The 27218-nt window shown below is 39.6% G+C and overlaps 1 protein-coding gene across 3 annotated transcripts; it reads left to right on the top strand.

Annotated features, from left to right (window-relative positions):
- The first annotated feature begins 375 nt into the window (after positions 1-375).
- On the top strand, positions 376-25245 carry tasp1 (taspase, threonine aspartase, 1). Of its 3 annotated transcripts, none has more exons than XM_084375404.1 (14): positions 376-581; positions 1200-1404; positions 1911-1978; positions 3397-3465; positions 4500-4620; positions 5465-5549; positions 5631-5710; positions 5855-5961; positions 8506-8625; positions 9337-9415; positions 14433-14543; positions 16365-16472; positions 17551-17624; positions 25039-25245. In XM_084375404.1, the coding sequence occupies exons 2-14, from the start codon at positions 1242-1244 to the stop codon at positions 25129-25131; spliced, it is 1278 nt and encodes a 425-aa protein (XP_084231530.1). In that variant the 5' UTR covers positions 376-581; positions 1200-1241; the 3' UTR covers positions 25132-25245. The 3 variants fall into 3 exon arrangements, with proteins under 3 accessions (XP_084231530.1, XP_084231531.1, XP_084231532.1); XM_084375405.1 differs by lacking the exon at positions 25039-25245 and adding an exon at positions 19178-22029; XM_084375406.1 differs by lacking the exon at positions 16365-16472.
- Positions 25246-27218: the final 1973 nt, after the last annotated feature.

Here is a 27218-nt window from a genome sequence, read left to right as displayed (position 1 = left end):
AGGGGTAAGAAAGAAAACACAGACCAATTCTTTGTAATCTGGATGACTGACCCTTGAACTATAGTGCTGTAATTTGTAGTTTTAAATAAAAATTAAAAAAATCTATGCTCCTCATTTTGTGTTAACACAATCATTTAACATATGAACTGATGATGATTTGCAAATTGTCACAAAACTTCGTTTTCTGCTTCAGATTCATAATTACATATCTTTTATACCTAATGTTTTCACCTTTTGTGTATCTATTTTGTCTCCACATATGAGAAGGATAAGAAGAAGTGGAACTGCATGTTACTCCTCCAGCAGCATCTCAGTCTCATTTAGTGCAGCTTCGTTCGCCCACGTGCACCAGTGTTTGCCCGCGGCGCACTTCCTTAGCAACGTGTATCTGAACCAGGAAGTACTCCTGTGTGCGCTCGCTAACTAGCAGCGGTTAGCACAGAGCGGTGAAAGTGTGTGGCAGCAAAGTTTGCCTCACTTACATTTATGAGTCCAGCCACCGTGCATGTGTATTAAACACATGTCAGTTCACGTCGCGGACAGTAGGCTGTTCTGTCGCCGGTAGGAGAGGACTGAAAATCGTGAGTTGCGATTTGTTTTGATTGGTGTGTTAGCGAGCTGTTAGCTAGCAGGCTAACGAAAACACAAGACTGTCAGTTTGACTTGCAAGAACTTATTTGTGCTTAATGTCATTTTTAACCTTCTGTAGTTATTAAACAGACCCGTAATACAAACGAAGTAAGGCTTGTTTAATTGCGTTACATTTAAAGTGGCATGCGTAACGATACATGAACAGCATTGTTTGTAAAGTTAGGGTGAACTTGATATGTGGTTTTGTGGACCAGGATTATGCAGTTATGAATAGTATGTTTAAAGATACCGTTAGCTGCAAGGTAGATGGTATCTACATGGTATATTTAGTACCTCTGTAAATGTATCGTTACTAACAGACAGTGGTGAAGAGTAAGTGTGAAGCTGATTGTGTATTCATGTATGAAATCAGCTGCTGCTGTAGTATTGGTTCAAGGGTAGTACCTACTTTGTGCCAGTTCCTTTGTGGCCTCAGTGGAACAGAGCTGAGAACCACCATTTTGCTTTGTAAGATGCTCTTTACATCTCTGTCGTCCATTAAAAATGTTGCATCCTGTCCTGTAATGTCCCTTAATTTTAATATGCAAATATGTCTTTTTCTGTCACAGGTGTGTAGTGAACATGATTTCCATTCCACTGTCTGATAGGCCATGATAGGCGTGTTAAGTAATGCAGGGGTTATGGAAAGTGTAATGAATTCTGCTGAGGAGCAGCAACCCTCCTCCCCCCTGTCCAACTCATGGTCCAAAAAACAGGAAGCAAGCAAAAATCAAGAGCCGAAACCTGTTGGTGGATTTGTTTTGGTGCATGCAGGTAAGTGCGCAAACCATAATTAACAAGTAGAATTAAGATCTTATTAAAAACCTGATTCCAAAAAAAGTTGGGACACTGTGTAAAACGTAAAAAATAGAATAGATATTCTTTATTTGATTCCAGCAACATGCTTTAGTCACAAGTCTTGGGACATGTGAAAGTTGTGGAATGCTCCAAAAACACCTCCACAGGTAAACAAGTTAATCAGTTACAGGTGGTAGTATCATGACTGGGTATGAAAGGGGCATCCTTGAAAGGCTCAGTCATTCACAAGCAAGGATGAGGTTGGTGGTATTATTTACATTTTGCACAGCGTCCCAACTTTTTTGAATGGGTTGTAGAAGGAACAAGTTAGCAGCACCTCCATAATAAGTAAACATTGTTTATAGTAGTATAGTATTTATAGCACCTACCTGCAATCATCGTGAACTGAAACATTAGGTGTAGTTTTCTGCTTTGAGGGGGTTAACCATCTTCTTTTTTTTCTTCCAATTATTCGTTTTCAGGAGCAGGATACCATTCTGAATCTAAGGCCAAGGAGTACAAGCATGTGTGCAAAAGAGCCTGCCAGCGAGTAAGTTCACTGTATAGAAATACTAAAGTAAACTGAATGTGTATGTGTGCAACAAGCAACATAACCTTGTGCTGTTTGAACACACAACCAGGGTTATTCTTAATGGAATGTTAATGATTTTTTAATTTTTAATCTAGATCATTTGGCTCTTTATAGCATTTAATAAGTTGAATACTTTCTGAATACAGAGCACTAGATCAGATTGACATTGATCATCAATTAAAGTAGCTTTCCTTGAAGAATGAAAGAATGCTGCTTCAACATTATATTTAACATAATTTTAGCTGAAAATATGCTAAATATGTTTGTAACAAAGAATTCTGATGAGACTCTTTTCTTTATGGTATGAATATAGAATAATGCTTTCAACCCTACAATAAGTTGTGACCATAGATCGGGTGACTAAAAGTTGTTGAAATACTGTAAAGTGTGTGTTAACTTCTTTCTATTACATTTTTGTACATATACGTATGTGTTCTGATCTAAACTACCTGTCCAAGTAAATAATGTCTTACGAACGTTAATCTTTTTGTAAATTCAGCTGTATCAGCTTGATACAGTGTATTCTCCTACGTTTTTCTTAGAGTTTTGCTCAAGTTTGCTCAGGTTGGATGTGGAGCATCTGTGAGCAGCTGTTGTTCCATATATTTTCAGTGGGGTTCCAATCTGTGTTTTGGCAGTACCACTCAGGCACTTTAATGTGCTTGTTTTGAAGTCAGTCCAGTTTTCATTTGGCTGTATTAAGATCATTTTGCTCTTGGAAGGGAAGTCTTTGTTCTTTGGCTCTCCAAAGCAGGTTCTTCTTAAGAATGTCCTTGTATTTAATTTCAGTCATTGTTCTTTCCTCCTCAGAAGTTCCTCACATCCTTACAACTGAAAGCTAACCCCATAGTGTAGTCATCACCCTTACTTTACGATAGGATTGGTGTTAGATGGTTGATGAGTTGTGCTACTTTGCATTAAGACCAATCAGTTGAATTTTAAAGGCAATATTTAGCTTTTATGCCAGCAGTCATTTGCATATCCCCTCATTAAAACGTCTTAGCATGTGAACTGTGTCCTTTTTCATGCAGACACAAACAAGGCAAACATAATGTTTAACCCAGAATCCTAATTGCATGTGTTACGCCTGTCTTTAATCTGGTTTTATCTGCCATTATGAACTATTATGAACTTGTAATGAGGCTCAAATCCTAATTACCTAGTTTATATTTTCAGCTGCATTGTCTTTCTGTTTGTTATTTAACAGGATATCATGGTAATCTAGTAAATGCACCTTAGTAGTTTTAAGGGGCTAGAAAACAAAATAAGTGCTATGGAGCAAGTTAAATAATGCATTTCTGTCCATGTCTTATCAAACTGTTATGTAATTGACTTTGATGAAGGAAAATAATGTTTTTGACTTTTGTCATTTCCAGGCTGTGGACCGGCTCAAGGCTGGGGCACTTGCAGTGGAAGCAGTGACTGCAGCACTGGTTGAACTTGAGGTTGGTTGATTATGATCCATTTTTGATAATTTAAAGTCAACCTTTATGAACTCACTTTAAAATAACACCCTACATGGATAATGTAGAAAACATTACAGCCCAGATTGGAGTTACAGAAATAATTACTAAATAAAAAACATCCAGGAGAACCTTAAATTGACATGTGTATGCGTTTATCCAAAACAGCTTTATTCTGCTCCAGCCTCTGATTCATATACGTACATCCTGCTGGATGATGTAAGGGGTGATTTTCTTCAGGGCAGGGTTGGAATAAAGAACAGTGTTTCTGATGAGCTCTCTGCAGCTGCAAAAATGTACAGAGCAGTTCAGTGTAGCAAGCACTAGATTAGAATACCCATTTACTGTATAAATAAATACTAGCCACAGAAAGCCATTTTCAATATTACCCCTTTTTAAAAGTGTAGTTTTACTTACATGGTTTGAATGTAGAAAGCCATCATCTGATTATTAGTAGAAACCTGCTCAAGCATAACATGTAGCACAATAGATGCAAGAAACAAAGACACAAACAGGCTAAACAATTAACAGCCTATTAAGTAAGAAATAAGACAAAGCCAGCAACAACACTGAGTAACAAATAATTACAAAGGACCTTTGGCCCTCATAAGACCTTTGTCTTGAAATAATGTAAAGATTATTGTCCAAGGCAGATGACGTAACAATAACAAAGTGAAGTGTTTCAGGGTCTAATTTGTATTGTGTTACAGAGATCAGTTCACCAGCTGCAACTTTTCCTTCATGATGTTGATTTGTTGAACATATATATATATATATATATATATTAACACATTATACTGTTTAAACTGCTAATTTAGAAATATCGACCTATAGTAAATATTCACACTTGTTTTGCTTGAAAATATTGCTGTTACAGTAAGACTTTGGACCACAAGAAAGAATAACAAGTCTTGGTTAAAATATATGAAAAAAGAATGACTTTCCTTCATCATATTAGCATTGACAGTATAGGTCATCACAAACTCCAGACTCTGCCTGTTTTTAACCGTTCTCAGGACTCTCCTTTTACAAACGCCGGCATGGGCTCCAACCTTAATTTGTCAGGGGAAATTGAATGTGATGCGAGTATCATGGATGGGAAGTCACTGCATTACGGTGCCGTAGGGGCGATTAGTGGTGAGTTGCTACACAATATGTTGATATTTATGTAATACTGCTATGTTGATGTTGTGCTGAAGTCCACTCACCTGGAGTTAATGGTAATGAGTCAAACCTCTATTTGTCACATGTTTTAACAATGTACTTTCTACCAGTTTTTTTTTTGTCTTGGAGATTACCAGAGGCATAAATCCTTACAATGGGGGACCACCCACTTTTTACATGGAGAATAAACTAGAACTGCTGTTAATATGTACACATCACCATACTAACAGAGTTTTCCTAGAAAGCTTTTAACAAAAGTAACTTTTTTGTAAGAACTCATGATTTATTCCAAATAGCCCAGGGGGGAAACTGGAACTCAACATTAAGTCCAAAAGACAACATATTGTTTTGATTATTACCACATCTGCATTATGTAACAGTTAGACATATAAGCTGTACATGATGAATGAAACTTCTTTTTGGCTCGGATATAAATGTACACCTGCCAAGCACTGCTTTCGTAAGGTCTCAGAATTCAGTAAAATGTGTTCAAGAAGGCTCAGTTCAATCTTCCATTCAGAGGTGTGCTTGTGTATCATCAACAAAATAAGGTAAATGTGAATAAACTACACAGTAAACTTAATGAACATACTGTATTACCTGTATAAAATGAACGAAACAACACAGATACATTCAGTTCCCCTGTACTACAAAACTCAAAGAGAAAGACACAGGATTTGTTATTTTTAGGACTCCTCGATTTCTCTTCTGAATTAATATGTCTTAAATATTAATGTGTGTTTTTGCAAAAGTATCTCGATTTGTTTACACATGGAATAAACTTCTAGCCCTATGATAATTCTGAGTTTTCCTCTAGGTATTAAGAACCCAGTCTTAGTTGCAGATCGTCTACTGAGTGAAGCACAGAGAGGGAAACTGTCAGCTGGCAGAATACCGCCCTGGTGATTATAATAGTAATGAACTAATTCCCTATTAATATGACCATATCTGCTTTTATGGATATCATTTTTCTTTTTTGTCAGCTTTTTAGTGGGGCGAGGAGCACATGATTGGGCAGTCAGCCATGGAATACCACCATGTCCATCAGAGAAAATGGCCACCAGTGAGTTTTGTTGCACGGATTCAGAAATACGCTTCATCTAAGAAATGTATTTCCTGTAGCTGCAAAACTGAATCAAACAGATGCTTTGAAATGGGTGCCTCAATTTATATGAGTATGATAGATTGAGATGTTTTTCCCACACAGAGTTCAGTCTCTCTGCGTATAAGAGGAACAAGCGGAAGATGGAGCTGGCAGAAAAACTTGACACAGGACATAATCAGACAAAGAAAAGACGACAATCGAGTGAAACGGTGAGTTCTATGTTATCACTTTAAATGAGATGGCATCCAGTATATGACATCTCTTGAGTCAGAATGGAGCCACCCCTTCCTGCTGATTTTGTATCAGTATTCCTCACAGTGAATGCTTTTTTTTTTTTTTCTCTACCCCACAGCTGCTTTCAGGAGTTTAGATCTGACCTTCTGACCAAGTACATCATTTGTGCTGAACAAAATGCTCTCTACTGGCAGCTTATGATCCAAATCTTGCTTTCCACCAAATTTCATGACGATAGGACTTCATGAAAACAATAGAAACATTTCAGAAATCCATAATGTACCATCTCATTATCAATGCCCCCATGTGGAGCGCATAGTGGTGCTGTGCCTGCATGAGGTACTGAAATGAGGTCTCATTAACCTAAAAAATAAAGCTACTTCACCTTAATTCTACTTTATTGTTTCTCTGCATTTAAAACTCTGATTTGCTTCCTCACAATCTCTCCAAAACACAAATGGCAAGATAGTACGTTTTAATTGTTTTTCTCACAGCAACAGACGGTGTCAAATAAGCTAGTAAAGGTCCATAAGAATCTCTTTCCACTGGTTTTAGAAAGGAACAGAACAAACAGAACGCAGTGAAGATAATGCAGCAAACAGCAAAAGAGATGTGTGTTGGGAACAAACCAAAGATATGAACTATTAACCCCGACATATACTTTAACTCAGGGATCAGACTTAAGACCTATATGGGTAAGAAGTAACAGCAGTAGTAACAGTAAGAGCATCACGTAGTTTGTTGAGCCTACTATTAGTGATTGTATTTGTGTGGTCCTGAAGTCTGTTTTATCATGCCTGCATCTAACTTTGCAGACTCTAAACCAGCAGTTATGCATGGTGATATGTGGCATCAAACTGAATTTTAAAAAAAGCTGGAAACACCAAGTAGAATGTGGTATTTTATACAAGAAAGAAATTTAACGACTCTCCACAACTACGACCTCAAGATATATTCTACCAGTTGTGATCTCACTTTGTCATCACAGGCAATGACATTACCAGGTTGCGCAGTGGCTTCCAAGAAGCGATTAAAGTGTTGACAAGAGTTGGTGCAAAGTTTCAGTGCCCTGAGCAGCACAGCTGGAGAGTGGCCTGATGATGAGCCGAGTTGAAAGCAGTTGAGAGCAGACAGCTCTAAATTCACAAGCAGCGGCAGCAGCACAGAAGAGGGTGGGAGAGTTTATCTTGGTTTGGATGTGAGTTGTGTTAAATGAAGTAAAACATTTAAATGGCCACAGCCAGACATGCTTCATTGGACCTGTTTTTGAACAGCATTACTGTTTATTTAGTTGAGTCACATCAATCCTCGGTATTAATGATGTATCCATTAAAAGAAAGACTAACAACTAAGACGGACTGTATGTTGACTCAGGCAACTGATATATGATTAAATGATTGATCTTCGTGCCAAATGACTAGTTAGCCTAATGAGAGTTTAAGGTTTGAGTTGCCCTCTGCTCTCATCTGTCTCTCACATGTTTACTCTAAACTGCTTGACCTATTAAAGATTAATATGTGACCATTTGGTGCAGTTAAGCTACTCCTGATTTGGACATAACTGATACACTGTGACTGTTCAAATGCATGCCATGCTCCTGAGTTTTAGGGTATTATTTTACAGGAATTTGGCATCAACCCAGCCTTTACCTTATTCTCTGCCACTGGCATATAAAGTCAGTTAACAGGAAACAACCTCTCTTGTATCAAGAAGTGCTATTAGAGACTTGTAGCTTCAACAGAAAGCATTATTGCACCAGGTCTGGTTTTAATTTCCATACACAATGTTCTTTTTTTATGTCTCTGTCTTTTTGCCAAGCAATAAAGTCTTTCCATTCTTTTTTTCAGCACCATATAGGCACCTGTCTCACGATGTTGTGTAGTTGCAGTGTTGTCTAGGAAGATCTTAAGCATATCAGTATAATTCCAAAGATGTCCTGGAGTTTTACAGTCATGATTTACTGTGGATTCTTTCATTTTAGGACACTGATAAGGAATGACAGGATAGACTTTGTAGCATTTTGAAATAGCTGGCTCCGGTTGTTTTTGGCCTCAAAAGCCCAGAGACAGGCCTGATTTAGAAGAGCATAAGACAGACGAGAACCACTGTTGCGTTCTTTACTCTGGCTTTGTAGTCCAGGGTTCAATGAAGAGCTTCAGTTTCTGGTAGGAGTAGAGCTCTGATCATGTATCATAATGCCATTCAGCACATCTAGCCTGTAGAACTCTATTTATCATGCAGTCTGAGTCATGATGGTTCACAAACAAGCCACTTCCAAAGCAAACTGCAATCAGGGAAGGAAAAGAGCTGATTGAAATCACAACAGCACATTTTTAATGAAACACCAAGGGCAACGAAAAGTGATTCACAAATCCATGTAGAACATTCTTAATTTTGGAAATGTATTCAAAGAAGATGTTTCTGCTTTGGATTTCTTCTCCTTTATGTTGCCTGGAAAAATTCTCATTTGAAAATGTCTATTGGTATTTATCTGTGTTTTTCTTACCCCTCTGATGTAGGAAAATGGTTCAGGGTGCCTCGATACGGTGGGAGCCGTTGTGGTAGACCTGGAAGGGAATGTAGCTGCAGCTGTGTCCAGTGGAGGCCTGGCCATGAAACATCCCGGCAGGGTTGGCCAGGTAGTCTTTCCTTTCCTTATCTCTGGCTTTGTCTTAATCCACATAAAAACTTCTGTAAATAATGTATTTTTATATAACTCAAGTAAAGATTTAGCCAGGTCTTTATAATTTGTTTTGTTCAGTTTTAAAAAACAAAGCCGGTGTAATGACAGATCTTCTTTACAGCAGTGTTGTAAGATCTATGTATGAAAATGGAAAGTCTAAATTAATGAGGTCGCCTAACAGGAAATCATTTGCTCTGATCATCCTCATGTCCTGTGCCCCATTTTTAAATGCTAATGCAAACTCCACAAATCCAGTAAAAGATTTAATTCCGAGGCAGCTACAGGAAGTTGTGAGTTTGCATTTACAGCTGCTCAACAGGAAAAAACAACAACTTAATAATGGGGGCTGAACAGAATGAGTGAAACAGTAGGATTTACTGCTCTGACCTCATTAACAATATTGCTGTTAAAAAAGCCGAAGCTCAGCGCTATAGAGTCATGACTGTGGCATGTTGCTCTAGTGTATTTAATGATGTGGAAATGTATATTAGACTGAGATTACCACCCCAGCATGTAGTGTGTGTTGAAATTCTTTTATTTGGGCCCTTAGTCAAAGCTGTTATTATGGACTTCGATATTTTTCAGTACCTCCTCAAAAAACATTAAACGTAAAACAACAACGAAACTGCTCTGCATCTAAAATGTCCTCTTTCCTGTCTTTTGTCAGGCTGCTCATTATGGATGTGGCTGCTGGGCTGAAAACACCTGTAATATGAACCCTTACTCTACAGCAGTGAGTACCTCAGGTATACAACAGCTCACTCTCTTTAACCTCCTTCGCAGTTGTGTATGTGTAACTTTTCCTCTCACCGTTCATGTTTACCACTCTTGTTTTAGAGATGATATGAATCAGAAACAGATATTTGACGTGAGCCCCCTTTTTCAGCCTCAGTGAGTCAAGCTTCAAACAGCCTGATAATAGTTTCCGATGACCTCCAACCATTCCTGCTGAGTGATTCTCATCAGTCACTTCCTCAGCTGATTGAGTCATCATTCTCCAGTCTTTGTTAGTCAGCTGCATGCCAGGTGCATTGCAAAGCTCCTTGGATTTGCAATGACATTTGACATGGGACACCTGCTATAGATATGATGTAGGGAGAACGGCTGGGAGTGCAGCAGCACACTTTCAAATCGGGACTTTGCTGGTATAAATGTGTTTGCAGTAAATGTTTGATTTTTATGATGAAAAATGAAGAATTATACTTATGATCTACCATCACATGTAAAAGTCATCCAGTAGTGATTTTACCAGGTTTACATATTTCATGTGAACCACACAATCATTAATTCTACCAATATGAGGAGCCTTAATTAATAAAGTCTAAATCAAATTAAAATTGAAAACACAGTTCTTGAAATGAAATGTAATAATTTAAATCCCAGTAGATGTCACATGTATATATATAACTTAGCTTTTCTTTTATATAATTCTTGATAAGAAATATCCTCACTACCCCCTCTTCCCACCTCTTCCACTTTGTGCCGTGGTAATGGTTAATATAGCTGTCACCTGTCACATGCTGCTCGTCCTTCTTCCTTTCTTTCTTTCTTTCTGCGGTGTCTGCAGTGTCAGCTGCAGGAGGAGAAGCTGGAGGAAGTAGGTGGTGGGTATTGTCGCTCTTCATGCAGACGCAGCAAGCTGAACTGGCTACTCCAATTGGATATATTGCCAGTTGTCATTGCCCTTATTATTGGTCATCAAGATTTAAACCTAGTCAGTAATATATGCAAAAGGAAATCGGAGCTATTTAGACAGGTTTGAATACCTCAAATGCTATCATATCACATTTATTACACAGAACAGTGCTGTTAAAATAGATTTTAATCTGTATGAAGATTGCAAAGACTGCTTTAGATAATTAAATCCCTGTGATACTAAGTGTAGCTACAATCATTTTAGTTTTTTTGATGGCCTTACAAAGATGACCTAAAAATGTCTGGATAAATTACAACTGCAGCACAGTGGAGCAAATTTGGGACTTTTGAATTCTCAAGAGAGAATGAAAATGCATCCAACAAATTCATACCAGATCTGAATAGTAAAGCAGGCCATTAGAGCAGCTGTTATTGTACTAAATACAAAACAGAAAGTTAATGATGCTCAGCATCACTGTAGCAGACGAGATTTTAATCTTAATGTTGCAAGAACAGTCTGCATCCGATAATATTTTCCTCTATTTTAAAGGATTTGAACTGAAACATGATGCAGAGGTCAGGACAGAATGGTGTCTAATGTTTTGATTGAAATCTTCTGGCATCTCTGGCAAATATTTTGGTCTGTGGATGGCTCAAAGTAACCAGAACATCCCAAAATCCTTGTCTTTAGCAAATGTAAGTGTGCGACACTAGGTATGAAAAAGCAAAAAAAAAAAATCTGCATTCTACTTTTAGTCAGTCAGTTGCAACCTGTCTTTCCCTCAGCTTCAGGTGGGTAGAACGACATATAAAAAGATGATGAATGGGATAAGCGATGTGTTTTTATGGATTAAACTCTAGCCTTCATTGCACCAGCCTGTCTTGTGAGAGTGAGCTTGTTTTGCCTCTACTGGCAACAAGAACCTTGTGAATTTTGTGATTAAAAATGCTTTAGCCTTGTCTGTCTGTACAGAAACGATAGCAGCCACCTTCTTGTGACTGCTCATCGTCTGCTGTCAGCACACACAGAATCAGGGAAGATATCTCCTGAAGCGCTCTCTTAACTAATACAGAGAGTCAATTGGACAAAGACATCCTTTCCTTTCAGGACCAAACTGCCATCTCTTCTTCTTGAACATATTTATACAATGTATACAACCAAATGAGAGTGCATGCCTCTTTTAGCTGTAAGCAAGATTGCTGGTTGTGAGCTGTATGGTTTTGAAAGTGAGGTAGAGAGGCTATAGTACTGCTTTAAGATGTGTAGTCGTCTCGACGCGACTTAGCTTCTGGGGAACATTAAAGCCTTTTGATGTGGATCTGTAGCCTAATGCATCTCAGTGCAGATGAGCTGATTTGAGCAGACAGGCTGAAGCTTGAGTAGCTGGATGTTGTTGAGATGGCCAGCAATTTACACAAATCTAAAGCTAGTCTGAATATATGATAACCAGCAATCAGTGAAAAATTTATGGCAGTGTAACAACAAAAACAGTTATACTGACCCTTTTTTTTCTCTAAACAATTCTTAGGACTTTGTTCTTTGTTCTGTAATCATGCAATCACAGTTTTGAAAGGCCTAATATAGCAGAGGGCCCAGAAAAATATATTTCAGTCATTTAAATGTGAGGATTTGCTGCTTTTCTTTGTTAACTATGGTAGATGAATAATCTTTGAATTGCTTGTTTTGTCTAACCAACAGTCTAAAACCTAAAGACCCCACTGTGGGCTCTGGGAATTTGTGATGAGCATTTTAAATAATTTTTTACCTTTTATGGACTGAATGATTGATTGTCAAAATAATTCAGGTTAATAGATAATGAAAATGTATGCAGCTTAAAGGTGATACGTAATTTGGCCCATTTTCACTGATCTTTTGTGTATTATTACTTTAAATAAGCAGTATACGAACATTATGGTGGTAATAATTGACTGTTCATCAATTATCCCAGTAGATGTTTGCTCTGTATGTATTTTCACCTCATCCTGCTCTCCTATATTGTGGCTTTGCCTTTGATGTTGCTTTGAAAAAAAGAAAAACGGCTTTCCTTATGGGTATGGAGTGCATAATGTGTGTTCCAGTATAACACCTGTTTTTAATTTCCTAACATGAAAGGCATTCCCATCAAAAGAAACCGAAAAACAGTCATTTTCAGTCAAGGAGTATGATCCTCACCCTATATGTCACTGTTTTTTCCCTTCACCTGACCACCACTTTGCCCATCCACCCTCCCTCCAACCCTCCCTCCCCCTCTGTTTAACTCTGTTGTGTAATATGCGCCTCATGTGGCTCTTTGTCTTATATGCGTTGACTGCTTTGCCCGGCATTCACTTTGCTGTGGCCAGTGAGAGAACAGCTCACAAACTCCACTGTTTACTTTCGCTGCTGTTGGCTGTCACATGCTGTGTCTCCGTTCACTGGCCTCTTTCCTTTAACATTTCCCTTCTGTTGAGTTGCTGCTTTAGTCTGGGCTTCTTGCTGCAGTTCAACTGTGTTTGTGCTGCTGTAATATCCTGATCCCCTAGGACAGAGCAGTTTATGGTAAACACATTACAAAAGGCGAGGTACCTGGCCAATCCGATGTTCTGCTCTTGTTAAAAAAGAGTTTCAAATCGCTCCAGGCAGCTGGTCTCCACAGTTACCGACCTGCATTCGTTTTTGTTGTAGTTACCTGAAATTTTATGGGGCCTTCATTTGTGTTTACAGAAACAACAAGGCTATATTCTTCAGTCTTTATGGGTTTTCACAGGAGCTTTTGCCAGATGTGTTTTTGTTTTCACTTTCAGATTTCTTCTACAAGCAGACTTTACTTTTGAGAAATATCATATTGTAAGCATGCAGCATGTATTCATTATCAGTCATTTCCTCTGCAATAGCAAGTATTGGTGTTAATCTTAGTCTTTTAAACAGTAAGAAGCATATTATCTAAGATATAAAAAAGCACACCTGCTATGTTTTGACTAGGAAATGGGTGAGGGTAAGGTGAGACATTTGTGCAGACTGCCTGTGTTTTTCTTTTATAGTTCCTGGTTTGCTTAAATGCTTTGTTTCTCTCCTTGGACTTTTTTTTTCTTATACCACATGCCACATAAATGAAGACTATCACACAGATTCAGGTGCTAATTGAAGCCAACTGGGGCACACCCTGCTGGCACTTCTCTGATTTTATTAGAATGAATTCAGAGGATTAAAGTTTAGCATGAATAAAATATTTGCACACACCTTTTATTACAGTTTACAGTTATGTTTCTGTAGACTGTTAGAAAAGTATGTCACTGCTTTTACAGATATTTTTTTAGTTTTAGATTTGGCGTGCAATCACAGCAGTTTCTTGTCTTTGCGCCCTACTGTTAGTCAGTGTTCTAATAAAAATATTTCCTTCTTGCTTACCCTCCACATTCACATGAATAAAACATTTTTTTCCCTTCATTTTTATCAATTAACATTAAATTGATGCATAAATGTACAATAATCATACATTTGCAAGTATGCATGCACATTCTGCAGTTACACAGTGAGCCAGCTCGAGCTCACAGTTTACAGAAGTGGAATTAATACTGGGTGGTTGCTGTTTCAAATTCCCAGACCAGCTGGGAATCTTGGCAGAGGAAACTGAATTGAAACACAAACCCTCCTAGAGCAATTAGTCAGTGTGCCCATGAGCAAGGCAGTACTCGGCTGCTTAAAGCTGCTAAAATGAATGCAGTAGCACTAAATCTTATGTATGAGCTGAAAAAAACGAATCCTTAATCTTGCTATAATTTCCGTTATGTAACTTAATAATCAGATATATTGGAAAAATGTGATTTTTAACAAGTTTTAAACATCAAAGGAAAGCATTACAATTAGTAAACAGGACATACTCATACACACTGATCACTTTAAAATTCACTTAAACACCAAGATGTGAAATATCAAGATGTGATTAATACCATACACAAGTAATGTTTTAAAAGCCTTGGATTGTTGAGCGTAAGTGGTTTGTTCTACATGTGCAACAGCTCTCCTAAAGTGAACTCACTGGAGCCCATGTGCAGTTCTGATTGAGGGCATGCAATTTTGCAAAAGAGAAATTAGTTTAATACAAGTTAATTATCAAGGTTAATTTGTGTCTGTGTGTCTTTTGCCAGGCTGTGGAGAGCATCTGATTCGCACCATGCTGGCACGGGAATGCTCTGCTGCCATGCAGTCTGAAGATGCCCACCAAGCGCTGCTGGAGGCTATGCAAAACAAGTTCATCAGTGAGTCACCCGCACGCAGCCTGATTCCTGCTCCTTTCCATACACACTGATTTGTGAGCCAAGAACGTGTTTGCAGAAAACACAATTATGCATGAAGAGAATTAAACTAACAAACAGATGTTGCATAACATAAGGACTGAGCTAACAACTGGAAACATTGGAAATAATAGAATCAGAACAGACTGCTTTTTGATTTATGGATCGTTTTCATTGTTTAAACAGGGCCTTCAAATGTTCCACACACCATAGCTGACGGCCACAAGACAATTCTGGAAGACATAATTGTTTTGTTGAAAGTTCATGTGAAGATGTAATTTTTTGGCCATATTCTCAGAAGTGGTCAGTTTTAGAAAGTCTTGTTAAGTATGTTTGCTGCGCCTCTGAATGACCACTGGGATAGCTGAGAGAAGACAGAGAGCAGGAAGAAAGGACATGTGGAAACATGTGGTGGTTTTTGCCTTGTTTTGGCCTCCTTTAGAAGTCCGTCCCAATTCGGCTTTGTCATGAACATCTGTAACACTGAGACGTTTGGACGGGCTGGATGAAGTCAATTTGAAGTTAATTCTTCTGTTGTTTCCTTTCAAGATGCACATTAAGTCAAAGAAAGCTCCATAAATCCTGCCTGAGCAAGAGCAATGATGACAGTGTCTGTGATGTGGAGGCCTCTCACTCATGATGCATTTGTCAGGTTCTCAATATAGAAAAACTTTAATGACAATACCATCAGTATTTTTAGGTCTCACTGTAAAAAAACACCTGCCAAACACACACACAAATATTCAAACTCCAAAGTAGCTCAAATCCCATTCATTTATTCTTCTTTTATTGTTATGGGTAACATAATGCTCGACATTAAGGCAATAATTGAACTCCTCTAATGTTTACAACATGAGAAGATGTCAGAGTTATTATGGAATGTTTAACAAAAGAAATTTAAGAGGTTTCTAAAAATGTAGAACACAGATCAGGATTTTGTGTGAAAGTTGTCCAAGTTTCACTCCAAAAAGTGTTTTATAGAGTGAGGGAAACATTACAACATGGAACCAAAATTTGTCTGAAATGCTCAAAGAAACAATGGCATACAGGCACAACAAATAATTTCATCAAATGATCCTGTTTTTCTTTTACTTGTTTGCTGTGTAGAGACACTTCAAGACATGCTTTAGCTCTTTATAGTTTGTTCTTTTCCACCCTAAGTCTTTTTCCCCTTTATTGCCCTACACCAATCACCCAATCCAAGTTTTTTTGCATACACAACACCTCATTCGAGTTTGCCTCTTCTGAAGTTTAGTCAGGGAGCTAGAAAGGTTCTCATACCACACACAGTTGGATTTTTCTGTTTGTTTTTTGAAAGCTCAAAGGTCTGTGAGAGTCATGTAGCTGGATGTTTCCTTTTAAAATATTAAGTTACGGGAGTGTGTGTACAGTGTGGGGATATAGAAATGACACTACCCGTCAGTAGCCCGTTATGTGCTAAAAACCTGCCCATACAAACAGAGTGAAATATTTTTTCATTGACTAGTCCGCTAAATAAAATAAATACGTGAGGACAGAATAATTGCTTTCAGTTGTTTAACTTGGTCAGATAGGCAAACAACTTGAATGCATGGATATTTTTTCTCATAGATCACCGTAATTCGATTAAAAAGGCTGTGTTTTCTCCAGTCTTTTCATGTGTTATGCTTGGTTCGATTTGTAAGGGTGGAGAACTAAAAGAATACAAGAGAATTAACTGATTGAGGAAAAACTGTTTCAAAAACATTTTCACCATCTTTCTGCCTCTTTTGGTCATCTCGTGTATGGTGTTTTCTTTGTTTCCAGGCTCACCCTTTCTGGCCAGCGAAGATCGTGTTTTGGGTGGTGTAATTGTCTTGCGCTGCTGCAGATGTGTGGAAGCTCCGCCATCTCAAAATATTCAGGGTATACTGGGTAAGACATGAAAGCATTTCAAGCCTGATCACACGGTAGGCACAGATTTGGCTGTTAATATTTAAAAATCCATCATCAGATAGATAGGAAGGAGGGGGAGGAGGCACTGTAGCTTTCCTAGCGGGTGGTCTGTGTTTTAACTTGCACAATCAGGCTCTGGTTTCACACCCTTCATCTATCTCAGATTCAAACACAGACCTCCCACTATGGAATCAACAGCTAATCTTCAGACAAGTAGAGGCCATGTTAATACTGCCCAGTTTGGCTGATTGTGTTGGTGGATCTGGTTTTCTACCTGGAGCCTCTGAGGAGGATACTTCCTTTTGCAAAGTTACCATCATGGAATTTGACTTAATCAGAACTCTGTCCAAACTTGTGGCTTTCAATGTTGGCCTTTGCCCTTTTGTGTTCATTTTAACATGATGTGTATCAAGCCCTCAATTCTAAGGAAAACCAAAGGAAGAGTTCAAGTTCACTGACTAAGTAGAGCAGATGTTTCTCCCGTAGGTAGGAAGGGATCACATCTTGATTTCAAATTAACCACTATGTCAAACGACTATTGATTTTATACATTATGTCTACTTGAATGATAAAATATTCCAAAGTATCACTTACTCAGTGACGTTCAGGCCCTGTTTGATGCTCTTTATGGGCCGTAGCCCACATGCTGAATGTGGACTACCTCAGATTACTGCGGACTGCAAAGGGCCCTGTGTTGATTTACAAGAATAAACAGTATGTCAACCACATCCTTTGGGTACTGTAATTGAGTTTCTACTCAAACTCAAGTCCTACCTTCCTCTGCAGTTATGCCACAACTGCAGGTCATATATTTTCATGATGCATGCTCAGAGTTTACCACCGTTTAACATGCTGAGTCACCTGCCAATTTTTTTTCTCTAGCAGAAACCTTATTGTTTTCAATTCAGTTTTTTTGTGAAGTTTAACTATAGTTTAGTGACAGTCTGTTGTCTCCCCGCACCTTCACTCTTTTACATGTATATATATGTATATTTATGTGAATTGATATTCTTATGTTCGCTCTGTAATTGATCCCTTTATCTGTGCATTTTCACAGTGGAGTTCCTATGGAGTCACACAACAGAGAGCATGTGTGTTGGCTACATGTCTGCCCAAGATAGCAAAGCAAAGGTGAGCTTCCCAACATAAGCTTGACGAACAAAATGTTTTGCCTTAAGTTTCAAATCCACTTAGACCAGCTTATATAGGAATGTATCCATTCTTATGTCATTAATAAAACTTAAAGACTGTACTAACCTGATGCACAAGATGTTTTGTTACATCTGGGAAGTTGATCTTGGAAGCTGTTTGGAAAAGGGCAGGTAGTTTCAAAAAATACTTGACAGTTAATTGGACCCACCATCTATTAGTCGTTAATAAGCTAATATCAACAGAAGGAGAGTGCTACATCCATTGAAGCCAGTCAAGAGAAGTGTGAAAACATCTTTTCCATCGAGAAACCTGCAGTGCCTTTCTTTGCTCTTCTTTCAGTGAAATATACTCCCCAGTTCTGATAACTGATGCAATAGCAACATCTAAGCTAACCTTTTTAAGAGATGCCATTGATTTTTTTCAAATGAACAGTCGCTTCTCTCGCTGTTTGTCACACCCAAACCACCTTCGTATTTGCCAGCAGTTCCTCACAGGAGCACTGATTGGTCCAAACAACTGTAGTATGGCCACAAGTGCACTGCTTACTGCTTGAAGCCTATCAAGATCATATGCTAGTGACCTTGGCTTTTGGATGATTGTACTAAAAATCTTTGCAGAACTCTTTTCAGTAGACATTATGATGTTGTGTACATTACAATGGATGTCTTAGGTTGGCTCTGTGATCCTCCTCTAGGCTCCTAAATACATACGTAGCCACCATACAAATTTATGACTTGAATTAGTCAGTGTGGGTTCTTAAGCAACAGGGCCCAATGCTCTGGTCTCCTGGCTCTAAGCGGAGTCTCAGCTCAGACTGATTTGTTTGGCTAATGTATCTCTGTCACTCTGTATAAAGAGAGGGCACTGTTGTTCTAGCCTGGGTCAGATTTCAAAGTGTTTGCCCTTCGTCCAGCCTCCCTGCCCCCTCACCCGTCCCTTTCCCTGTCTCTTGGTCTGTCTCTCTCGTCACTCCCCCTCTCTGGCCCTACCTGGTCCTAGAGTACCATAAAGTTTACTGAAAGTCATGCACCACTGGGGATATCAGTATCAATCTGCATATTTGTCAGATGTGCTCTGTGTATTGGGCTTTCTGGTGGAATGTGAGCATGCAAGCTCCCCTTTCACGCCTGTGCCAATGTAAAGAGGTGAGCAGAACACGGTGAACTTAGTTCTGTTCAGGGGAACGTTCTCTAAACATGACTCTTGTTTGTAAGTTTTTGTTTTGTTCCCGTTGTAACATAATGCCTGTACAGTTTAGGTTTTTGCAGCCATTAGTGGAGGGTGGTATTACTGGTGGTTTATGATGGGCGCAAGTCTATAATGTACTTTTTTTTCACAATATCCCTCCTGTCATATAACTTCTTTTCTGAGAAACCTAGTGCCTTCATTCGCCCAGCAGCACTTCATTAATGTAGGCATGTGAAATGTTCTTCATAAAATTGATATGGTCAGTGGTTGCGGATCCAGGAATATCATCCGTCAGTTGTGGTTTCTGGATCTCCTGGTGATTGATATCCACTTCCACTCAACAGGGCATTGGTGACACAGTGATATTGGAGAGTGCAACCAAGAACACAGCTGCTCTACTGAGCAGCTAGTTGTGGGGCCGGGGCAGCCAAGCTCCCATGTGCCTCCGTGGCTTTCACCATCTGCATACCAGAGAAGCTGGCTGCTCTGTCCATCATGGCTTCACACTGGGTGCAAAACAAGGTTTCACCCATTGCTTTCCAGCTGGGCCCAGAGTTACCCACCAGCCCACTGCCAACACACACCGTCCACTGAGGGGATGCCACAGAGAGCATCTGTTTAATTTCCAATCCGGTGAAGTTCAAAAAGCCAGCAACTGGAACCGCGATGCGATCAAGCTCCATTCATAATGTCTGTTGCTTGTAAACCCAGTCTAGAAAGTGGTCTGTTCACCATAGAGGTCCAGGAGGTGGCACCTGCATATCCATCGCCTTGATGGCAGGCGTCAAAACTGAGGGGACATTCTGCCTCATTGACTGAGTAGAAAAGAATGGCAGAAGTGTGCAATGCAGACTCTGTGGAGATAAACTAATGCCTTGGTTGCACTACACCACTTTCAAAGTCATTAGATCTTTGTACTGCTCGCACTCTTTCTGTCTTGTACTTGGGAGTCTTGCAGTGGTTGTGGTTTACACACTACATGACTGATCAGCGAGGGGTCACACATTACGAGATCACACAGACGAGATGTGACATGGTAACGACCCATCCAAGTTGTTTATATGCTGATTTCAGTAAAATTGAAGCAAAATTGAAAGAATATGACAACAGAGGAGAGAGAACAATTTTGTTCATAAAGCACCTTTCATGCAAAGATGCTGCCCAAAGTTCTTAACAAAGGCAGAATAAAAGAATACACGACAGTGCAAAAAAAATATAGAAATAACGGGTTAAAACAAGCAACAGTTGCAATAAATTTAGAGAAAAGCAAGCAGACAGACAAATGAATAAAGAGAAAAAAATAATAAGATAATGATGATGATAATCTAACAGTCTTGACATAATACAAGAAAAAAATTGGTACGGTTACTCCACATTATAAGAGAAATTAAAAAGATGGTTTCTTTTTTAAAATACAAAGGTTTTTTGCAGTTCTAAGATCCAAGAGGAGGCTGTTCCAAAGGGAGATAATGACAGAAAGCAGCTTCACCACATTGTTTTTTTTGAATACTTTTGGAATGTTTAGAAGAAAGGAGAGGAGGGGAAGCAATCACTGATGTATGAGGGAGCTAGATTATGTAGGGATTTGTAGATGATTAAAAGGACTTTAAAATGAATTCTAAAAGATACCAGTAGCCAGTGGAGTGAAGCAAGGACAGGGCAAATTTAGTCTGCTAGATATTCATCGGGTGTTGGTGAACTTTCTGCAACCTCTTGGAATCGTGTCTTTAAATGTGCCGACTTGCGTCTGATCTGGGGTTTTTTTTGGAAAGCCAAACGTTTTTGATCTTCAAAAACTGTCGGCGAGTGGATAATCAGCGCTAAAATCCTACAGTGTTAACTTGACTTTAAGTGTTTAAAGCAGCGTAGTGATTGTTAGTTGTCAGTAACTTATCATCATGAATTTTTTAGGCTGTTCTTACAATATTGCTTGACATCTAACCTTATTGCTTGAAAAACGGCAGTGGGATTATGAAAGAGATGTCGAAGAGGAACGAGAAGCTACCATTCATCCCTGAATGATGACGAAGCTCGTTCGACATCAACGCAACCGGCTATAAGATGAGAATGGTTTGACTCAGCATGGTCAAAAGTGCCTATGGACCTTATTAAACCTTATTTGTCATCTTGAGCAGTCCAGATGAAGACTGATGCTCGTGACCAAGCTGAGGCAGGACAGGCAGTACATAAGAAAACTTGATAAAAAAACTACTGTTGCACTTAAATAGGTTTCCTGATATTTAATCCTTATTGAAGGCTGTATAAATATTCAGTGCATTGAGTTGCAGAGAGTGCATATAGAGCTAGAGCCGTCCACAGCCTCAGCTGCTATTCCTCAGACATTCCTCCCATTCCTATTAGCATCCCACTGGGCGTTTTTTAACCAGTCAGTCAGAGTCCATCTTCCACTGTTTTTCAGTGATAAGAACATGAAAGGGCTGATACACAGTAGCAGGAGTATTTAGGACAGAGGTCAGACCAGATTTATATTGTATTGTAGCAAGTCTGCTTCTCTTTCACAGTCTTTCTACTCTCAGATTTTAATGCATGTATTTGTCTGACAAACAACAGTTTTATAAACCCAGAAGAACAGTGAAGCATGCTTCAGCTCATTCCAAAATGTGTTGGATGTCAGGCCAGTTTTTCAGACACTCTGTTGGCAGCTCCTCTGTGTTTTTTTTCTTACTTTTCAATCAGATGTTGTTTCTGGGAAAAGCCGAGTCTGTATCCTAATCCTTTTGACATTAAACTGTAAAATAGCTATAAAGCAGTGGTGCTGCAGAGGGAGAGCATCTGGTTTAATTCAAACTCTCACCTGTGTTTGCACTGGATAGGACATCAGAACATCTAGCCATGTTTTACAGAGCTACACAAAGCCGCATAGACAGGCCGGTGGCGGCACTTCTGAAACAGTTAGACTATTGTTTTAGTGATTCTCATGATTGGACAGATGAAAGAGAAGTGTAGGATCCACTGCGCCACCACCATGCCTCAGTTCCCTCCTCCTGAACATCATTACCACTATAAAGCTTTTGCTGCTCAAATTGTGTAAGGCCGGAGAAAATCAAATGGCATGCAGTTCAGTCCTCCTGGTTATTGTCTGCTTTGTATGTTACATGACAAAAGTCTTTTTATTATGGAGTATTTTGGTTTTATTATCCATCTTGCATGGAGAATAAATAGCATATTATTTTTTTTTAAAAGAAAAGAATGTGAAAACCACAACAGAAAAAAGGCGGCATAGTCATGGATCCAAATTTATACTTCGGTCTACACTGTGGTGTTAATGTGTGGCTTCTCTCGCTCCTAAACACATTCATATCGTCAAAGAATGTTGTTTTTCTCCGACAGTTACAATGGAGCTGTGTTTTTCACGTCATGTTTGACTCAGCCGTAGTTCTGTCATGTGGTCACTGAAAACAGGCTCACTGTTCATTTCTGTGCGTCATTTTTTGTTCCTGACTATCAATCAAAGCTATCATATAATTACCTCTGCCGTGGCTGTTTGTTTGTTGTTTGGTTGGTTTGTCAACAGGATTACACTTGTGTAATACTGAGTGGAAACTCAGAATGGGTCTTGGCCCAGGATAGTCCCCATTAACTTTTGGTGCGAATCTGGATGAAGGCACAGATCCGGGATTCGTCATTTAGTTAATTTCTCATGGAATAATGCATGGATCTTGATGAAAAAATCAGTCTTATTTAGGTGGCTGGTATCTTTGAGTGAGTGAAATTTCATACGGATCCTAGAATAAAAGGAGACTGTTGGGTCTTGGCTGAGGTATGCGTTCTACTGAGTGCCTTGCTAGTTCTACATGTGTTTGCTCCTCTTTCAGCCCCACAGACTTTATAATTAGTTTATGCCCCACAAGAATTCATTAAAGCGGAAACAGACAACTTTTCAAATTCCCCCCTCGTAGCATTTCCCTGTGGTATTACTGTTGTTTGCCGCTTTTGAAAAGACAGTGGCAGCAACATGGCTACTGCTAGTAGCCTGGCTACTGTCCAAAACAAAAAACAAAACAGGCATAAGAATCCTGATTTGATTTAGAAACCCTGATCTCAGTGCTATAAAAAGGCAGAGTAAAACAGCTGGTTGTATTACTAAGTAGGCAGATTTTGTTACTTACGGATAAAGTAGAACGAAAGCCTGTTTTTTCTAATAGGCTTTGACACAACACCCTCGTGTCTCCCTCGAGTGAATGCCCATCCATCCGTTTTACCTCAGTTTCTGTCACTTTCCCCCTTCACCTTCTCTGCCTGCTCCATCAGTGAAGTTGTTTTTCTTTTGCAGTGTAGAGTTTCCACAGTTATTCCAGTTGTTCCATCCTTACCTGGGGTGATCTGGTAGTGATCTGGGAAAACAATGCCTCCCTTCCTGTTTTGGTTGAGCAATGGCAGCTTTACAACTCTACAATCAGTAATAACTAAAGAATAAGTTAAAGAAACATAACAAGTGTATTGGCAGTGACTGTGAACATGGTGAAGGAGAAGTTTAGATGTACAGTCATGGTAACGATAACTCTCTGGACACATCAACCATTGAAATAGCAAAAAGAATGCCTTTTAAGTAACTGCCTCCTTTCTGAGGACCAGCACAGCAGCAAGACTTTAGTCCAAGTACGTTGGTTCAGTACTGAATTGTGTTGCTAATGGAATTGAGCTGAAGCAACAAAAGGTTTGAAAGCTTTTCTTCCTGTGAATCGAATACCTGCTGCAGACTAATAAGCACAATATGAAAGAAATGTGATGGTAAAGGTTGGCACGGCATTGTTGTTATGTGTTTACACATACGGCTCCAGCATTGTTTGTCTGATTCTAACCAGACTGCCAGAAGTGTGAGGACATCTGTTGTGCGACTCCTGAGCCTGAAGTACTACTCATCCTCACCACTGTGTCACTGCAGCCTGGACTTATTTAGTAGCTCCATAGCTGTGAGAGGCACGCACTGCTCTTAGCACTGTGGTGATGTAATTACTCACTTGTTTGCTTTAGTGAGCCTTTTTACTCTTCCTGCTTACTCACTCATGTTGTTCATTCTGCCACACTGAAACAAAAAGGGCCTAACATGGCACAAGGTTGCATGAAGGGTGAGGGTCAGAGCATAATGGTGTCATTTTCCCGACACAGTTTCTCGCAAAATTCATGAAGTCATACAGCTAGCTGCTAATTGTGCCCAGTAGTGTATTTTCAGCTGTGTCCTCAATGTGGTAGGAATTTAAAAAGAACATTGCAAAACTCTTTCCCGTCGACATGCACACATCAAAAGGAAAACATTTAGCATGTCACCATTATTTGATTATGACTCAGCCATGGACCTTCACTCAAAACAGTTTAAACGAGGCCCCTGTTTAACCTCATCTTTAGAAGATGAACCCAGAAAGGGGTCCTGGAGGCATAATAGCCCCTGAGAGCATTGCCATGTGTGCATGGCCTTGTCTGGCTGTTGTCCCATTCTAGTGACAGTTGCCCTCGGGGTGCCAGGGGGCCATAGTCCAAGCCTACACAAAAAGAAGTCCAGTAGAGATGAAGGCTCCTGAGACTGGAGGAGTGATGTCAGGCCAATTCTGTTGCCTGGTCAATAAGTGGATGGACTCTTCCCCCGAGGCTGGAGCCAGGGTTACCCTCTGTGGAGAGAGAGAGGAAGGAGGATGACAGCCGTTATTGGCGCAGGGAGAGTCGGTCACCTTTGATCCCCCGGTTGAAGTATCACTCCTGTCTTCACAGCTGTGTTTGCCCCATCCCTCCTCCTCTGTCTCTGCTCAAATACAAAACCCTAGCAGTCTGTTCCCTTTATCCATTCACTCTGTCGCTCTATATATACTCACTTGGCATCTTCGGACTTCAGGGGTACATTCTCATGATGCAACAGGAGCAGTCCGATATGTGTTCTTGAACACTGAAATTGCCTGTGCATCACCCACATCTGTGATATTATCTAACTGCTATACTGGCACTGTGAAGGGGTGTAATACAACGCTATTCAGCAGCAGGACAGCACTTGTACATATTATAAGAATTGTGAAGAATATAATTCTTACCTTAACCTTTTCATCTTCACACCATTTATAATTTTAAAATCAGACATTTTCAGTACATTTACACCTGGTTAGGTTTTCCTTTTGCTCATGTAGCTCTGTCTCAGTGTGTATACCCTTCTTTGGATGATTCACTCATTGTGTGTGTCGTCTTTTGTTGCCTGCAGACACACATATCCAGATTACCACCCGGGACTGTTCCTGGACAGTGTTTGGCCATCGAGGGAGGTGTGTGTCGACTGATGAGCGTAGTGGAGTGAGCCGCATTCGTCCTCCTACTGGGCTTCTTCAGCAAAGCTCCAATACAAACCCTCACACACACACACACACACACACACACACACACACACACACACACACACACACACACACACACACACTCACACAAACACCACGTTCACCTACCCACCACCTTTGTGATGCCAGAAGTAATAAGCTTTAGCTGTTTTAACAGGTGCCATGGAATGAGGGAGGGGTGTTAGCTTCTACTTAGTGCACTTACAGGACTTCCCTTTGCCACTGTCTGCCTCCAGCATGTACTCTATGCCAACTGAACCCCCCCAAGCTCTCCAGTGTCACCTGGATTAGACTTGATACACCATTGCCTTGATGTACCGTTTCTTTTTTTTTTCTTTCTTACTCTTTTCCAACTGAAAGTGGCATCCTTCCTTTTGTATATAAGCTATGATTTAGGAAAACAGGGTGGATGTTCTTGTTGTTTTGTATTGCTGAACAAATGTGACTATTTTCAAACGTTTCAAATGCCAGACCTTATTTTGTTCTTTAAATACTTTTTCGAGTTTAAAAAGATGTCAGATTGCACCTTGTGGATTGCCTGCTACTCGAGATAATTGTTAGAATTGAAGCATTTACAGCTGTGAGGGTTGAACAGTTATGATAAAAGCTATTAACAATGTTGTCAGATCAACTATCATGTACTCGTACACACATATTGTTATTAATCCTCCAGCGTACTGTATAATGTAGCATAACGTACATCTTGGATCATGATGAATTATAATCATTTCAGCCATAGAATGCTTTGCTTTGATTGATTGTTTTAAAATGTGAATACATAGCTATTGCATGTACATAACCTACTGTACAGTAAGCCACTTTATGTTCACTGACAGGCGTAGAGTTGATCATGAAGCAGGAAGCTATGCACTTCCTGAGTGATGCTGATACATATATACGGCTATATATAGTGCTCAGGTAGCAGCATTTGACCCCACCACCAAACATGACTGTTAGTCCTAATTTTAAAATGTATATTTCTATAGTGACATTGACAGAGACATGTATTTTCTTGCTAAAAAATGAAAGCTAAAACCTCATTTGTATACATTAAGCCCATGAAATGGTGCTTTTGAGAATTGTACTTGAAAGGAGTAAGGGTCTAAATTAAAACTTCTGTTGGGATAACCAGTTTCTCTGGTTTTGCAAGTTACTACTAAAACCATGAAAGAGCTTGTTTATTCTTTACTTGAAAATGCATCTAATATAAAATGGTATAAGCTATTGAAATGGTAATATGTGCACAGCTCTCCACAGTGCTCCAAAAGTGAATAAAATCTATGTTGCTACATTTCTGTGTCTATCTTTACTCTGTTAAACTCCATGACATGAGACATATTCTTCCAAATTTGCCCTTTTCCAAAATAAACTCCCATACATTGCTGTGAGGAGTTTGTGTAAGCCCTAACAGACAGCATAAACATCATCCAAACTGTGGACTGCCAAAATTGTATAATGTGGGAATAAATTACATGCTGGATGGGAACTGGAGTGGAGAAAGAATTCTGCAGGAGGACTTGTGAGCTTGCTGAAACATTTTAACATGAGAGAGGAGTAACCTCGATGACTTTTAGAAATGTGTGAAATTCTGCACAAGTATACATTTAACGGTTCTTTTATCAGACGGGGCATTTATTTATACCAATTGTCTCAGTCTCTAGTTGAAGTCCAGCTGCTGGCTCTGGATCGCGGCCACTGTAGTGTCTGAGAGGAATGTGCAATAGAGATGTTGAGGAGGATAAATATATTCACCGTTTGAAGAGAGAGAGAGCTGCCTCCCTGTCAATGCATCATGCCTGGTTGTGTCTGATGTGGTCCTCTCAGGTGCAAGATGTCACACTCTTTTGACGTCATTAACACGCAAAATGTATTTGACAGGTCAGGAGGAGCTGCAGAAGGTTGGCCGGGGTGGTGCTGTGCGTGTTTGTTTTTGTCCCGCAGCCTCTTGACCCCGGTTTGATCTCCCCTCTAGAAGGAGATATATGTTACCTTGCCCCTCACCCACACTCACACCACCCTCCATTAGCTCGATCACGCATTATTATGGAGT

Source organism: Pagrus pagrus, assembly GCF_965226575.1.
Source record: "Pagrus pagrus genome assembly, chromosome: 15".
Taxonomy (NCBI): Eukaryota; Metazoa; Chordata; class Actinopteri; order Spariformes; family Sparidae; genus Pagrus; species Pagrus pagrus.
Note: the sequence above shows the minus strand (reverse complement) of the source record. Positions and strands in the feature narration are given on the sequence as shown.